The following is a 17,575-nucleotide window of genomic DNA, read 5'->3' on the forward strand; positions in this document are numbered from 1 at the left end:
GACAACTGTAGGATGCAAATTGGGCAATCACAGGAGCTATTGGTAATGAACAGTGTCTCAGGTCTGCAGGGAAACTCTCCAGGTCCTGCGGTTAGCTCAGATCAGGCTTGGGAAGGTGTGCAAAATAATGTATTTCTGACTGGGATGTCCTGCTTGGGAGACTTGTATGAACAGCAGTGTTTATGGCTGTGGAGGACTGGGAGACTGCCCTTACCACAGGAGGAAGTGGGAACTTCAGAGGTGGGATAATGGCAGACCTATATTGACCGATCTGCCCTTTGCTGACAAATCTTAACTCCAGATTAGGAAGTTAAAGTTGATGTGGTTTTTTTCCCAATTAACCATATTAAGAATTCATTTGATTTAGCTAGCAAATTGAGAAGAATCTGGTTCATACTGTGTTGTTACTTATTGGTTTTGCTCTCTAAAATGTTTTTCATTCTCAACTTTCATGACAAAGTGACTATCTCTCACCTACTCTGGAAGCTGGTCATGGGGAAAGAGCTGCGGTGTACTGTGGGCAGATTGGTGGAAGTGGAGCTCACAAGTCTCATAAGATCACATTTTAAATTTATATGCACTCCTTTTCAATGCAAGTTGTTTTTAATACTTGAGTATTATCAAGTAGAGGTGCTGCCTTTGGATAGGCTTTGTAGGGTTGCCTTTCACGTTCTTTACACTAGGAAGTTTTTGAGGTTAAGACTGGGAGCAAAAGAGGGGAAGCCTTTTTCTGAAAGTTAGTTATGAATCTTTAGTCTAGAGACAGGTATCTGTTTCTGTGGCATTTGATCTGTCATTATCAGAGGCATGACCTTGACAGTTGCCTTTTTCTAAAGGAACAAATGGTCTGTTGGAGGCCAGAAGATGCTCACTGGCAGTAAAATAATTAGACTGGGAGACTGAGCTACTCCTTTTATGTCAAACTGTGTGCATAGGAGACAGGTAGACTTTCCACATCCTAGCACTGCCACATAAAGTCTCTTGGCAGAGCAGCACAGGACCTCCACTGAGTTTGGAGTTAGAGTGGAGGCTGGTGTGACATTTTGGTGTTGGTGGGGTGAGAGTGTCAAGACAAATCAGGTAGTGCTCCTGTTTGGTTTCTCTTCTTAAAGACTTGGAGGGGTTAGATTGGGCTTTGGATGTGCAGCTAGATTGATCTAGTTGCCAGGAAAAGGGTATGATTGTTTTGGTTGGTTGGGGTTTTTTTTCCCTGAATTTGGTCTTCCTATGGTTTTCCCCAGGCTGGCAAACAGAAAACAAAAAGTAGAATATGGTTTTCTGCTTGTTTGGCCTTCTGGACAGGTAATTGCCATGCCAGGGCTGGCTGGAGTGAGGACAATGGTGGGGGGTGTCACTGGCCTGAGTAGGGTGAGGGAGAAAGGAACTTTCCCTTCCAAGACAGGCTGCTGTAAGATCAGCTCAGCTGTGGTGTAAGACTGCACACTGAGAGGCTCAATAAGTGTCCCTGCAGAGCAAAAACATACCTGGTGGTGAAAGTAGGTTGCTGAATTGCTGCTGAATATCTGCATAGCCAAGGTCAAGTAGTGCCTTTTAGGATAGTGGCAATTACAGCCAGACTGAGCTAAAGCCTGCAGTGAGCAGTGTAATCACAGCATTGCTAAATTGATGTTGCTGACAGCATCAAGTAATTGGTGCCTTATCTAGATGAAACTACTTGAATGGCACCTGTCTCTTCCACTTCCTCCTTTGCTGAAAAGAATGCATTTTCTGTAGGAATTTAAACCTCTCCTAGTTTGGGAACTGCTGATATTAGCCTGAATCTCAGCAGCAGAAGTGGTGAGTTCTTTCTGCATATTTTTGAGCTTCTTTAAAAAGATGTGTTTTGAAGTATTGTTAACAAGTCTGGAAGAGTAGATATGCTCCTGGCCTTCCCCACTCCCCTCCCCAACCCCCACATTTTTGTTCCAATATTAAGTTAAAACAAAACTAGTTCCTTTCTTTATCAGTGGATTTTTAACTGCGTGTTCTTTCTTAACAAAAATCCAGTGAAGTTTTGTAAAAGCCTCAGAGCTTTTACAAATGTTTTCAGAGATTCTCAGTTTGCAAGGGAAGGGGACAATTTGGTAGTTTCTCATAATGTCTTAAAGTACCTGGTGTATATTATTAATGAGAGGGGAAAAAAAGACCAAGTTATTCCAGAGATTGGAATATGAAATCTTCCAGTTTCCATGTCGCTGTTTGAAGGCAGGCCAAATTGGAACTAACTGAAAGCATGGATGTCTCACGTTAAGTGGCACTTCAGCCCTGCTTCACCTGCTGAATCAAGGTCATTCTCTGTGTGGGGTTACTCCTGGCCCCTTACCTAGTTGCCTGAGCCGTGAGCTGAGTGAGACCTTGTGTCTCACCCTGCAGCCGAACTCCTCAGGTCTGGTAAGATGTGTGGTCAGGGCGGCGTGGGAAGCCTGCCCCACCCCTTTTGTGCTCCAGGTCGGTATAAATGCAAGATGTTCATCTTCAGGGCAGATATTAAAGTCAGTAGTAATTATTACAATAGTAACTTCTTATGCCATGCCCCTAAGGCCTTAACCAAATCTGACTTAGATGATGATAATTAAAAACTGAAGACTGTGACCCAGTAAAATCCTTCAGTTTGGCACAGACAGCAATGGTGAGGAGGAATGTATGCATCAAATATATAACAAATAAAGTGAAACTGTACAAATGTAAAGGAAATAATAATTTTGTGTCGGTCAAAATAGCCTCAGGGCTGAGAATGCATTTGTGCTCAGAGGTTGAGTGCTTTTAAGCCACAAACCAGATTTTGTGCAATCTTTCGCTTTGGGGTAATCACTGGATTCTGATGCTTTCTCTGCCAGGGAGTGCTCCTCCAAATATTGTCATGTCCATTTGTCACCCACCCTTCCCTTTTATTTTTTTTTTTGCTTTGCTTTTTTCAGCTTCTTACCACAGAGGCCTTTGTATCTTCCCAGTAGCTCTTACCACTTGCATTTCTTTTTTCCTAAAAATAGTGGAGGTCTTTGCCTGAGGGCAGTATGGGGACATTTAGATAACCATCTCTTGCAAGGGTCATTGGCATGCAGCAGGCTTGTGAATGTTTATGGTGTTCTCAGACTCCTGGCAAGGGATGCCCTCCACCACTAGTTGTGATTTCCTACTCAAGCACCCTAGGAAAAACTGACTATTCAGTTCCTAGGAATACAAGGCTTGGGACCAGGCTGAACCACCTACTACTGGAGGGAGTCAACAAAGAGAATGGGTCAACCTGGAAACAGTTTTCAGGAAAGAGCCAAGCTCTAGTGACAGTGGCATGTTGCCCTTACTGGGAGGATGGCAGTCGGTGGTCAGTGAACATGCATCCCAGCTTTTCATCAGTACTATCTGCTGCTTGCAATCCTCCATTTGCAGTGCTCTGCACAGAGAAAGTAAGAAGTGGGTTGATAACTCCTTCTCTGTACCTCAGCAGTATTTTCCTATCCCTATGTTGAAAGTTGAATGGGGTTACTTTTCTACCTGGTGCTTCTCAGTGGATTTCTAGGAACCAGTGTGAACCAGACCATCAGCATCTGTGTTATGGGTCTATTTGAACTGCACTCACGTTTCATGGTGCTTCCTGTTTTCTTTCTTGTGTGCTCTAGGTGACTTTGGAGAAGGTGTTGGGCATAACCGTGTCAGGAGGCAGAGGATTAGCCTGCGACCCCAGAACTGGCCTCGTTGCTTATCCAGCAGGGTGAGTCACTAACCACATTCCTCAAAGCTAAAATAAACCATGACTGATGCATTAACATAAAGATTCAGGGTGTTTCCACTATCATCTTCTATAGGAAGCCTACTTACTGCTCTTTAAACACCAGAGAATGATTAGACTCAGCACTGTTAGTGTAATTGGCAAGGGAGACGAGTTGCATTATCAAATTTTAATGAGGTCCCTTTTAATGGAACTACTCTCATTCCTCTTGCTCTAAGCTGGGAGTTAAATACATTTTCTGGACTTTTCACTATGTTCTGTAGTGTGACGAACATAAGCGTAATTCAGTATGGCGCTCAATCCAGTAAATACCTAATGGAGCAAATGATGCTTTCAATGAATTGACAGAAGCCTTCTTGTAGATGCCCTGCATTTTATGACTTACCATGTTCATCATGGTAAATGTGAGGAAAGATTTCAGGCTTACAACCTGAAGCTGCTTATATGTGGGTTCTTTGGAGTGAGGCACATCTGTCGATTGTAATCTGAGTGCCAGTAGAGGTATCCAGAAGGAGACTTTGATGGAAAGAAAAAGAGCTGCCTAGGGGGACATGGGTGAGGGCTTGAGAGGTCTGCTGCGATGCAGGAATCAGTATGAGTTTGGCTCTCTGTTGAGCTTGTTCTGCTGGTCAGCAAGCTAAAAGAGAAGACTAACAGCACTATCTCCAAGTCATATTGTGTGGACATACTCTTAAGACATGAAAGCTGGAATTAGAAGACAAGAACTTCCACATCAATTGTAGATTATGTTTTCAAGGGTACAACAAGTGTGCTAGCAGTATTTAAAGAGTCTGTGTTTGTTGTTGAAATGAGAGATGGAGTCAGTGAAACTGGCTAGAAATTTTTGCCTGTCCTGGTGATATCCTAGTTCACCAAATCACAGCATTGCTGTGGTTGGGGGAGCCTCTTGAGATCATCTAGTCCAACCCTCGTGCTCAAGCAGGGTCACCTCTAGCAGTTGCCCAGGACTATGGCCAAACAGCTTTTGAATACCTCCACAGTTGGAGATGCCACCATCTCTGGGCACCGTGTTCCAGTGTTTGACTACTCTCACAGTAATACAAACAAGGTAAAAATACGAAAATAAAGGGTGTTTTTAAATTTATTTTTCCTTTGTGTTCAAATGGAATTTAATATGTTTTAATTTCTGCCTGTTGCCTCTTTTTCTGTCAGTGGACAGTCTGTTAATCTGTAGATAATTTGAGGTCCACATCAGTGTTCAACAGCATCTTTTACACTTGAACTCTTTGGAGCCAGGCAAATGTATTCTAGTGTGTTTTGCCTCTTCCTGTGTATCTTTTCTGACACTGAATATGTTCACACTTGAAGTTGGCAAGGAGAGAGAAGAAAATGAGTGCAGTAAACAGGTATTTTGGGCTCTTGCATAGCTGAAGATAGGTTAGTTTTGTTAATAGCAGTGTCCTTTGATGAGCATGCCTGACATTGATTTAATCAAGTGTGAGTACACCTGGGGTTTCTTTTGCCTAATTAAAAGGTTATGTAGTTCCTTAGGGCTTTACAGGGGAGTTCCTGTCCTTACTTGTTGGTGGTAACATTTCATGGCCTGGGCAGGAATGTACTAGATGTGTGTTCTAGAAGTTTAAAGTCTTGTATGACTTGCTGCTTTTGTGCCATGGCTGCCCTGTTTTGTGATACTGTTGTGATTTGCTGCAGTCAATTCAGTCTCGAGCTAACAATTTAATAATTTTATTCAGTTTGGGTGGGTTTTTTTGTTGTTGTTGTTTTTTGGGGTTTGTTTGTTTGTTTGTTTTTTTGTTTTGTTTTGTTTTTTTTTAAATTTTATTTTATTTCTTCTTTCTCATTCTGATTTCCAGTGAATGTCTCTTGATTTGGAAGAATCCTGGCCTTTCTGGTACACTGGCTTCATTTTATTTCTATTTGAATTACACAGACTGACAGAATAGGTAGGTCTGGAAGGGACCACACTGAGTCACACAGTGCAACCTGCCTGCTCAAGCAGAGTCATCCTAGTGCACATGGCAAGGGATTACATCCAGATGGTTCTTGGATATCTCCAATGAGAGAGACTCCACAACCTCTCTAGGCAGCCTGTTCAGTAAAGAACTGAGCTGTCACCTGAACAGTAAAGAAGCTTTTCCTCATATTCTGGTGGAACTTCCTGTGCATCAGTTTCTGCTCTTTGTCTTGTGTCCTATTGCCTGGCTCCATCCTCTGACACCCTCCCTTCAGGTACTGACAGACACTGATGAGGTCCCCTCTCAGTTGTCTCTTCTCAAGGCCCAGCTTCCTCAGCCCTTCTTCATAAGAGAAGCTCCAGCTGACCATTCATCTTCCTTGCCCTCCACTGGACCGGGTCCAGAATCTCCATGTCTCTGTTGTGCTGAGGAGCACAGAGCTGCACACAGCACTCCGGATATGCCCTCACCAGGGCTGAGCAGAGAGGCAGGATCACCTCCCTGGACCTGCTGGCAATGCTCTTCCTGATGATCCCCAGGATCCCACTGGCTTTCTTGCCCACAGGGGCACTGCTGGCTCAGGGACAGCTTGTTGTCCACCTGAGCCCCCAGGTCCCTCCTGGCAGAGCTGTTCTCCAGCAGGTCAGCCCCCAGCCTGTGCTGGTGCCTGGGGTTGTTCTTCCCCAGGTGCAGGACCCTGCATTTGCCCCTGTTGGATTTCAGACTGTTCTTCCCTGCCCATCTCTCCAGCCTCTCCAGGTCCTTCTGCAGGGCTGCACAGCCCTCTGGGGTGTCAGCCACTCCTCCCAGCTTTGTGTCATCAGTGAACTTGCTGAGGAGACGTCTGCTCCTTCATCCAAGTCATTGATGAACAAGTTAAACAACACTGGGACCAGTACTGAACCTTAGGGAACACCGCTGGTGACAGGGCTCCAGCTAGACCCTGTGACAGTGATTATGACCATCTGGGTTCTGTTGCTCAGACAGAACTGTGCATTTGCTGGACACCAAACTACTTACATGAGCCTGATGTAGCAGACTGGGCGTGGCTCATGCACAGCTGTTTCATGACCTGTCCGTGCAACTTGGTCATCCTCAACTGTTCTCCAGCGATTTCCCCATCCCTCCATGCTCACGTATGGAGGTTTTGCAATGCTGACATGCAGATGCTTTGCTCCTCCAGTCCTACCCCTGAAAGCTGAATTTATGTAACAATACTGTATTTTCCTAAGAACGCTTTCAACATCCTGGATTGATTTGGTTGAGATCAAAACAGTTGCCCCAGGCATTGTGACTTCATCCACATCAGGTATACAAGCAACTCTGTGAATGAGGACTTGTGCATAAGAAGCTTTGGTATTCTTTGAGCATAATCTTAGTTTGGGTCTCTGGTTTGCCTAAAATAATAGTAATAATAAAAAAGTGATTGTTTTTCTGAGGTTTTGTTTTCCTGGAGTTTCTGAAATCTCCTGGGAAGTTTCTTAAACTGATGAAAGCAGCAATTCAAAAAGCAACAAAACTCATTCCAGCTTCACGGTGGTGCCAAAAGCTGAGTGTTACATTGTTTTTTCCTTTTCCCCTCGATGGCTTTTACACATAATATCCTTTCTCTGCTTTGATCCTAATGAGGCTCCCGCTCTAGCAGTGTGAGACAGCAGCTGTGCCGATCCTGATATGTTTTTTGTGGGATGCCTGTGTTATAGGAGACCTTTTTTTCACATCAGCGGTAAAGGGCTAAAGGCACTGAGTGCTGCAGATATTCCATTCTACCACTTTGATATAAAGCTGTTGTCTTGGGAGATAAGACGATGTAAGACAGAAAATTGTATTCTCTGCAAAGGTCTTGCATCTGCTGCCTACATTCACCTGTTCTTATATTATCAAGTGAAACAAACCCAAAGTTGCTTAATTGGATCTCTGTTTAGGTTTTGCAGTGAGCAACAAAGTTGTTCTTGTGAAGGGAGTGAGGAGGTACAGAAATATACCAATTTTTTTACCTCTTGTGGTAGGACCAATGACCTTCTTTTGTTTCAATTCTCCTGCTTTGCATTTTCCCTGCTCTTCTCAGTTTATTCTCTTTTGAGTGTGGTTTTTTTTTTTTTTTTTTTCTTTTTTTTCCTTTCCTTTTTTCTTTTGCAGTAGCTAGTTGAGGCTCTGTTTCCTAGAAACAAGAAGAGAAACAAAACTAAGAAAATCCTCTGAGGATGACTAACATTAAAAAAGGAAAAAAAGGGTGTGTGAAATGTCTATCATTTAAATTCTAGACTAGCTTATAAGATAGCTTTACTCAGCTTATCTAGTTTTGGGTTTGGTGTTTTATTTACTGTTGTTTTTTAAGCCTTGTAGGTTGGTGTGACTGATTTTTACTTCTCATTGTTCTTCTTTTCTTGGCTCTCAGCTGATCTTGCTAGCTGGTTGGGAAACTGATCTTCAGATGAGGCCACTTGCCTGCTTGAGGAGGCAGTCTGTGCTTTTTCTTCTGAGGAGCAGGAACATAGCACTTTGTGCCTTTAGTGTGCAATGCCTTTTAAACACTATACTTTATGCTCTGGTCAGCTTAAGCATCTCTCTAGCTGTGCTCATCAATCTGGAGCCACTCTGATAGATTTTGGGGATTTTTTTTTTTATGTAAGTGTTCCTTGCTGGGAAGACTGGTATTTGACACATAGCGCATGTGTTGAGTTGATCTGTCTCAATCTGCAGATTCTTTTATTCTTTTCCCCTTTCAGCTCTTGCATAGTTCTTTACATACAGCAGCTGCTGCTAAAGGCAGATATGAGTTTAATGTAGAGAATTCTCTCTGAGATGTAGTAAAATGAGTTTCTCTGGCTTTCTCTCAGAAATTACTGTAGACAGTACAGACACGGCCCCCTGACTAGCTCTGTGTGTGCACAGATGTTTGCTGAACACATGATTTGGATGCCCCTTTACTCTGTCAATTTCAGAATGAATCATCCTTATTTGCAGGTAGGAAAGGAGGGACAATATAAGATGGATGATGAAAATGAAGATACTGAGTCTTTTTGCCTGCTACTCTTTGCTGCATGATCTGCTTGAATAGTTAGACTTGATTCTTCTTCAGCTTTATCACCTTGGGGTTTTGGATTGGTTGTGTTTTTCGGAGATAGGGCCAGTAATATTCCAAAGTGAATAATTGTATGAGTGTTCAAATGAGAAAACTGCACAGTTGTCTGGGTCAGTTTTTATTTTACTGCAATTGTGCTGTGCATGCTGCATGGCAGTGCAGCAGCCCCTCATGTGCCAACCTGCACTGCACCAACATCCAGCCATGGTCTCATCTCTTTTCACTGTCTTCCCCTGTTGCACCCCTCATCCTCAGCTGATTTGCAGCATGGAGTGGAAGCTACTTAACTCAGTCAGCCCTTCTGAATCATTCCCCTCCTGGCTGCTGGGTCCACACTGACAGGCAGTGATGATGGTCTCTATCACAGCAAAGGGAGGAAGGGGATAAACAGGAAATGAGCAAATTTGTTTTAATCCATCTAGGAGCCTGCTCAACACTCTGTCTCATATAGCTGAGTGGTAAATCCCTCTGAAAGCTGAAAGAATGAAGATTTTTGTTTTCCAGAAATGTTGGTTTGCTTTCAAATACCTCTTTCCAGTGCCAGTAGATAGACTGTAAGGCTGAGTGGTTTCCAGCCCATCCACATATGGAGTCTCTTGGAAAGTTTTAGTCATAATTTTCCATCATTATATAGATAGATTACTGTACAAGATAATAAATTATCAGCTTAGAACAATTTCTCTTTACCTTTAGCAGTATATAACCCACAATGGAAGAATAACATTTAGGATAAACGTTGTGTAACTGGAGCAGGTATGATGTTGCCTTGCTCTTTCTTTCTTCTTTGGTCATTGAGGTACAGTAACAAATTGTGAGAGGCAAATCTAACAGGTGAATGAGGCAAAATGCTCTTCTGGACTGGGATCTCTCCAGACACATGACCATTTTGGCCTGGTTTGAATTAGTGGTGACATGGACAGTGAAATCCTTATTTGTAAGATAACAAGTATTCCTGCCTTATTCCAGTGCCTGTTTTTATTAACTAATTGATCAGATTGCTTGGGTGTCACAATGGTAGCTGCCTTTTGAAACAGAAGGAGTCCACTTCTTTATAGAAAGTGCATGGTACAAGTGCAGTTTGAGCAGAGCTGTACTGCTCTGTGCAGGTACAGTTTTTCACTAATTTTTGCTTCACATAAGCACTAATGCTGTTGTGCTGTATCCCAAATGCAGCCTGAATTGGTACAGGGATTTTGAAATACTTGAGCTGCTGAGTTGCCAGTAGATAAATCCACTTCTGCTCATGCTGCCTCCTTCAAGTTTACTTACCCAAAGCTCTGAAGGAGAAGTACTGTGCTTTCTTTTTATGTTTTTTTTGTAAAGGAGAATCCTGTGGTGTTGTAAAGATGTAGAAACCTACCATAAAAATGAAGAAAAGTTCTTGTGTGTGTTTCAAAACAAATTTCAGCATCTTTGGTCACATCAGAGGCAGCTTACTTTGTCCTCTTTGAAATAGGATAGTTGTCTCTGAATAGTTGGACCTCTTTCCCCTCGTCATCTCCCAGGAACCTGGAGTGTTGTTAATACATTTCTTTTGTGAGGCTACTTTGCTTAACATGCCATATGGGGAGATTTTCCAGCTGGGACAATTGTGGTGATGGGCTCAGAGATGAAGATAAGAAAATCCCCTTAAGTGAGATCGTTAAACATAATTAGAATCCGGTACTGTCGAATGGTTTGAGTTGAGCCATTACAACCAAACTAAATTTTCTGTGTCCAAAGTGAGCAACACGGGGTTTCAAAAAGATGTGTCCAAAAAGATGATAAAAAGTAGCCAAGCCCTTCTTTCCCTTTCCTTCCCCTGCAATAGCAGATTTCTCAGGAAGAAGCAGGGATACTTTGTGTCTCAGATCTCCCTATTTTAAATACCCACTGGATGCTAAGAAATGTATCTGCACTGAGGCTTGAAGACCTGAGGTGTAAAATACTTCGTTTCGCTGCTTCCCTCCATTAATGTAGATTGGGAGGAGAGGAGGGTATAGCTGAAGAAGTAGCTGTAGAGAAGAAGGGTGGGCTGAAGAAGGCTGAGGCAGTCTTCGTTTCTGGCAAGAGAGTGAATTCTGCACTTGGGACAAAAGAATGGAGATCTCCTTTGCAACAGTGCTTTATTCTCAGGCCAAATGATTGTAATTGATATTTTAATTTGCAAAGGTGGATTTAAAGGGGCTATGGCCTCTGCTCTCTTGCAGCTGACCCATGACAATCACAAGTTACTGTCATGCAGTCTGGAACAATTGCCCTCTTCAAATCTCGGTAGCAGCTGGGTCCAGTTCTGAACCTCTATCATTGCACATCTGACAGAAAAGGTCCTGCCTGCTAGCGTAGGGCAGTCTTTCTTGTGGGAGCTGTTTCCACATGTCCATAACATCTAGGCAAGAATTTCTACATTGTTTTTCCCTTGGTCTCCTTTTTAGTGAGTACTGGATACTTTCACATTGAATCCATGTCTAATAAAAAAATTGCACCTAAAAAGTAGAATTGTTTGCTGAACAGTTGTGTATTGATATTTGTGAGGTTTGGCAGAAGAGAAGATCAATAAGCAAACAAATCATTACTAGCAATCACCTGGAGCTGTAGGCAAACTCCCCTGGTTTAAGTCTTTACCAGAATTGGAGTAAAACCTGTTAAATTGACTTTCAGGCAGTTTTCATCAGCCAGTCCCCTAGTGTGTGTGTATGTGCAGCTGCTTTTGATCTCTTGTCTAATTAATTAAAATTCTTTTCCTTTGACAACCAGTGGAGGACATAAAATTTGGTAGAATCTTAAATAATGAGATAGCTGTGAAGCTTCAGACCTGCAGCAAACCTGTTGCCCAGCAGAAAAGAGAGAAAAATAGGACAGAACCTTGAAATAGCTGGGCAGGAAAGCTTCTTACTAAACCAGAGTGAGACTGTGTCAAATCTGCCGAAAGTACTGCAGCATACATTGAAGACTGCAGCACTGGGGTGCTTTTAGACAGCTGGAGGGAATGTGTTGGGAGCTGAGCCCCTAAGTCTGAGAGCTCAGCTGCTGGATGGGGAGTTGGTGAATGCCATCTTTGCCAGCTGTGGAGTAGTTCTTGTGGTGGACAGTGGGGATCTTGTGGAGTGCTTGGCTTCAGACCTTGTATGACTTCTACATTGGTCATTCTTGGTATTGAAAGATGAGTTCAGGACAGTGCTGATGTTTGGTGTCCCAGGTCCCTTTGAGAGAAGCTGCAGTTCTCCTGCACACAGAGCTTCTGGGTGCTTGTCCCGAGTGCCAGATGCTAACCCAGCCTTCAACTTACTAGGGAGTGGGTTGCTGTTCTGCAGCCAGCCTCTGCCGCTTGGGACAAATAGAGATGTAACGTGATGCTTTATCCTACAGTTACTATTTGAGCATCTGGCATCAGCAATAGGTCTGATATGGCACCCTCCTTCAAGCCTCCAGGCACTAATGTATCTGTTTATTACCTGTCTTTCAAGAGAAGCCGTGCGGTATAAACCCTTTCTCCCAAAAATTTCTTTGTGTACCCCACTCTCTCTGGGATCAGCCTGTGCTCATCCATGCTTTCCAGTGCCTCCTTTCCGTCAGGCACCTGGTAAAGGCTGGACTTTGCAGCTGAGCTCAGTGTAGGAGCACGTTGATGCATCCCTCTTGTCCCAGAAGGAGCACAATCTGTGACTCCCCTTCCAGTGCCAGGACCTGTGAGAGGCACTACCCACTCTCTGCACTCAGAGGTGAATCAAAATATTGAAGTCTGGTGGCCCGTGGTAAAAGTTGCTGCTGTTTATAAAAACAAAACAACACAAGCCAGAAAACTTCAACCAATCCCAACCAAACCCCCAAAAGCAACAACAGGAAGCCTTGACTTGTTAAGACTGCCAGGTGATTTTTGATATCTCGATTGAATTGAGAATTTTCCAAGGGAATGGTCCAACTGAAATGAAACATTTTGGGACACGTTTCACAAATTTGTTCACAGGAAATCTGTAGAGAAAGGGAATATATGAGAGGAGGTAGATACCTTTCCCCAGAAAGAACAGCCTGAGGATCTCCTTAGGATGTGGGAACTCTGCTTTAAGTTGAGCAGAAAACTGAGTTCAGTTCAGAGGTGAGCTGGTGACTGTATTCTTCCCTCCCGTTTTCCCCTTCAAATTTGTAGGGTTGGGTCCAGGAAAGCCATAGAATCATAGAATTTGGGTTGGAAGGGGGCCTTTGGAAGCCATCTAGTCCAACCCACCCTGCAGTGAACAGGGACATCTTTAACTAAACTATTGCTCATCTATTACCCTTTGGACAACCTGTTCCAGTGCATCACCACTTTACTTTTTTTGTAAAAAAATTGTAATTTGAATCTACTGTCTTTTTGCTCAAAGCCATTCTCCCAATTTCCTACTACAACAGGCCCTACTAAAAAGTTGGTGCCCATCTTTCTTGTAAGTCACTGTTACGTATTGAAAAGCCACAGGAAGGTCTCCTGGAGCCTTTTCTTCTCCAGGCTCAGCTCTCAGCTCATCCTCACATGAGAGTGTTTCAGTCCTCTGGTCATTTTTGTGGTTCTTCTCTGGACCTGCTCTAACCTGTCCATGTCTTTCTTGTCCTGAAGATTCCACATCTGGATGGAGTACATCAGGTAGGGTCTCACCAGAAGTAGGTTGTTCTGTATTCTTTATGTTGTTCTGTATTTCAAATGGTACTGAGGATTTTTCCAAAGGACAGGAAGACTTTTCTGAAAAAAGCCAGCAACAGGGAAGAGCCAGTGTACTGTAGGGCATGGAGAACAGACTTCTCTTTTCTTTATATTTTTCATCTCTCATGGGACTGGATGGTAGAGAAAATCGCTTTGTTTCTCTTAGCTTGCACTTTTTCCTAAAAATAAAAGTAACAGTTTTCTATTTTCTCCCTTATAGATAATAAGAATTGAGTGTTAAATAATGATTATATTAAAAGAAAGAAAGAAAGGGATAATGTGAAAGATGCTGTGTACATCCTTACCTGTGCTAGTTTGGACACTCTCCTCTCAAGACCACACACTAACCTTCCCTCAAGGTGGTAAAGCCCACAAAGACACGTGCTGCCTTTCAGAGCCTCTGCAGCATGATGCTCCTGCTCAAAGTCCCACAGCTGGTTCCAGGAATGGGACATGAGCTCGGCTGATTCTGTGGTACTTGTACACACAGAAAGTAAGGACATGGTTATGGCAAAAACCACCAGAAGCTACCGGCTCCACTCCTTCTGTGTCCTTGTTTTCATCTGTTCCAAGTGCTGAGCAAGCCTGGTTCTTAGAGAGAGAGGGGAGCAAAATGGGGCAGTGGTGGAAAGAAATGCTTTCAGAATGGTTTGTAGAAGGAAATGGGATGGAGTTTATGTAAGCATCTCTTCAGTGGTATATTTTATGTTTTCTCCTTTCTTTTGCTTTTTGAACATCAGAATGCTTTTACATGCAAATTCTTTGATTACTTATTACCTGTGGACTCTGACCCTTCAATATTGCAGCAGGACAGACAATTGTGTTAACGATAAGCACCTTTTGAGCTTAACTGATAGTGAAGTTAGGGGTGGTTTTTAGTGTAAGAATGAATTGCAGGACCCTTATTGTGGGCCAGAGAAGGCTTCTTGCTTGCACTGTCTGTGTAGGCAGTGTGCACGTGCTCTTCCCACCAGTGACGGAAAATCTTGGAGAGGGATTTCATTCTGTATGTGATGCTGCAGTGGTGTGAGCGAGCTGTAAATGAAGTTGGATACTGTGGGTAGGGCAGGTCGTTATCTTCTGTCCCACACTGTCTCACACAACTGGTGTGGCAGGTCCAGGTGCTGCCTGGGCAGTGTTTCTTGAGGGGCCAAAAGTATTAGCTGAGTCCTCAAGAACATTAATGTTAGCGTGGATTCTTGCTGTTGCCAAAAATGTTAGTGATGAAGAAAGTGAGAGCAGGGAAATGGGAATGCTTTTACCTTGGCAAGGCTGCAATGAAAATTCTTGTCACAGCAAAAGCACTTAACTGCCCTTGAAATTTCCCTGTGCTGGACTCCCAAGACTGTGAGAAGGGAAAGATAGGGCTTTTTGGAGGAGTCCTGCAAGTTTGTTGCTGTTTGGGTTGCCTGACAAACCGTATTAAGGAAACTACATAGCACGTGCTTCTTACTGCTGCCATCCTAGTTCCAGGGCAAATATTCCAGTTCCCTCAAAAGGAAAATGCCATCATGCCTGTCACAACAGCTACAGCAGTTGCTGTTTTAATGTTTATATTGGTCATATATGATTTTAAACTGCCTTAAGAGAAACCCTAGCTGTCCTCAATTCTTTAGTTGTCAACTGGATTTTTAAATTGAGAGACAAACTGGTAATAATCCTATGTAGATGGCTCGTTTGTTACTTTGTGCTTTGATCTCATTAACCAGCATGTGAACTAAAGGGAAGTTGCTATTTAAAAGAAGAAAACGGGGAGAGGAGGAGGCTGGGGAAGCAGTCCCATGGTGAGGGACTTGCACGTAAACTTGCAGTTTATGTGCAAAGAAATGGAAGCAAGAGAATAGGCATGGCTGCTTTATTTAAAACTGTTAAACACTCAGAGCTCTGCAAGTGGGATGCTTTGACAGGTTTGGAAAGCTATTGCATGCTAGTGTAATAGGGAAGAGGAGTGGTGCAAAGCTCTCTCTTAGCTATTTTGGAACATGTAGACCTTTTCTCAGCTTGAAGCTCTGCAGTCTGCTGGGGTTTGCCCATTAGCTGAGAAAGGAGGGGCAGAGAGCACGGGTGCCCAAAAGCCTATGCACCTGCAGGTAGCAGCCTGCTCTCTGCTCTACCTGCTCTGGATCTCTCCAGTTACACCTCCTAGCAACCAATGCCTTGGTGCAGCAACACCACTGCCCTGGGAGCCAAGTCCTGAGCTTGCATAAGAGCAAGGAGGGGGGGAGTGGGGACTGAACAGCAAAGTCTGGGATGAAAATGAGATACCAGCCGCCTCAGCTGAGCTCCACCCTTTCTAAGAAACTCAAAACAGGCACTGTGTCTCCTGGCAACCTTAACACAAATCACAGAGTTTAACTTAAAAGAAGTACATACAGTCCAAAGGACATATCCCATCACCAGGTGTGAACAACAGTCACTCCTTTTCCTCTTTCTGGAAGACCTGGCACTGTAGATGGTCTTGGGTTTCACTCAGTGACAGAAGGCAATGCGTTAAAGGGGAAAGAGCATCATGTTAGGATAGCTAAGAAGTGCCAAGAAATGGTGTATTTTGTTTATTGTAAGCGTGCCCTGACTATTGCTTAGGAACCAGATGTAGGAACTTGGCCCCCTCCCTGCTGCACTGGAAGATGTGCCCTGCAATGCATGCACACATTGGCCTGTTGTGCATCTCAGCCTGGTTCTTTCAGCTGGCAGCCAAGGGCTGACAAAGCTGATGCCAGCCAATTTCTTGCCTTTGGAGTCGGTTGTTATGCTTTTGCAATATTGACCTAATACTTTTTAGGAAGTACTCTTAGTCTTGGACTCTGACCTGACAGCATTTCTCTGTGACAGCAGATGTAGATAGACAAGAAAGCAAAACTGACTTTTGTCATGATTGCTTCTCCATCCAGGAAAGCTGTCTTTTCAGATCTCCTGACTACTGATGCTCATTAACTACCCTGAAGAAAAATTTCAGTGCATTTAAAATGCCATGTATTATGCTGAGATAGAGGTAGAGCAGAAGTAAATGTTCATCTTTTGTTAAAGGCAGAGCTGTCAAAGACTTCTAAAAAGATAACACGGGCAGAATTGAACTTTGCCAATCTGGCAATGTCTGAGCTGTTCCTTCTGTGAGAAGTGGCGAGGCTGGGAGAGGGAGCTGGCATGAGCTGTGGATGTTTGGGCCTGGGAGCTGCAGCAGGCTTCCTGTGCATTGTGGTGTGGACAGTTGTGGGGAGAAGCAGCTCCGCCACCCCTTCTTTCAGCATCTGCCAGCCTGACCTTGTAGGGTGCTGAGTAGGCAAGGCTGGCAGGAGGCTTTAGTGCCTTTTTGTGGATCTGGCAGCCTGCTGCCCAAGGCAACTATGAGCTTTGCCCATGCCTAGAGGAGCGGAAAACAACTGGCTGTTTGAGCAAGTGATTCTTTAACTTCATGCTTTCCAAAAAGCATTTTTTTTTTCCTGTGTGTGTGTTTGGTGTGGGGTTTTTTGTTTGTTTTGGTGGGTTTTTGTTTGTTTGGTTGAGGTTTTTTGTTTGTTTGTTTGACACTCTTGCAGAGATATGGCCTGGATTATGCTTACTGAAGCATTCAAGGGGAAAAGCTGCTCCAGTTTCTTTGCCGCAGTCAGGGCTTTTGCTGCCTGCTCTGGAATGCAGGAGAGATCAATAATGGGTCAATGGACCCAGGAGAGGTCTGCCCATTACCTTACCCCATGTGTGGCCATCCAGAGAGATGGTGCTGGGGAGGGAGATGACAGACAGGGTTAAATTTCATTGCTTTTTTGTTTTGCTCCTTAGAATGCTGCCAATTTAATATTGATACACTTTGTGTTCATGGTAAAGCAGTTAAAGCTCTGAGGTATCAGCCATGAGCTGTCATGTTGGTCTGCCCCAGATGATTAATTTGAAGTATGGATCTTTCTCCCTGCTCTTGAGCTGCTCAGGCACAATGAGGGAATACTCTGGCTGTGCATGCTGCTGGAAACAGAGGTGTTGGCCAGTTGCTTGAAAGCAAGGGTATATTTTTCCTCTGGGATTTGGTTTTAAAGGAAGTCACATATTCAGCTTTTGAGGCTTCATGACATAGTGTCAGCTGCTCTTGCAGCAGCAAACCTGAAGTGTAGAGCCAGATTTCTCTGTGTAATCCCAGCCGGGTCTGCAAATCTCTGCAAGGAGCTGCTTGATCCCAGGAG

The 17,575-nt window shown here is 43.7% G+C and overlaps 1 protein-coding gene across 2 annotated transcripts in view; it reads left to right on the forward strand.

The window, feature by feature from the left end:
* Positions 1–17,575, forward strand: part of MAPKBP1 (mitogen-activated protein kinase binding protein 1) — a 100,444-nt gene that overhangs the window by 25,445 nt on the left and 57,424 nt on the right. For both annotated transcript variants that reach the window (XM_040066560.2, XM_040066559.2), the window contains exon 3: positions 3,618–3,709. In XM_040066560.2, coding sequence (XP_039922494.1) covers positions 3,618–3,709 — 92 coding nt within the window. The remainder of the gene's footprint in view (positions 1–3,617; positions 3,710–17,575) is intronic.

The sequence above is a fragment of the Hirundo rustica genome, chromosome 6, assembly GCF_015227805.2.
Source record: "Hirundo rustica isolate bHirRus1 chromosome 6, bHirRus1.pri.v3, whole genome shotgun sequence".
Lineage (NCBI taxonomy): Eukaryota > Metazoa > Chordata > Aves > Passeriformes > Hirundinidae > Hirundo > Hirundo rustica.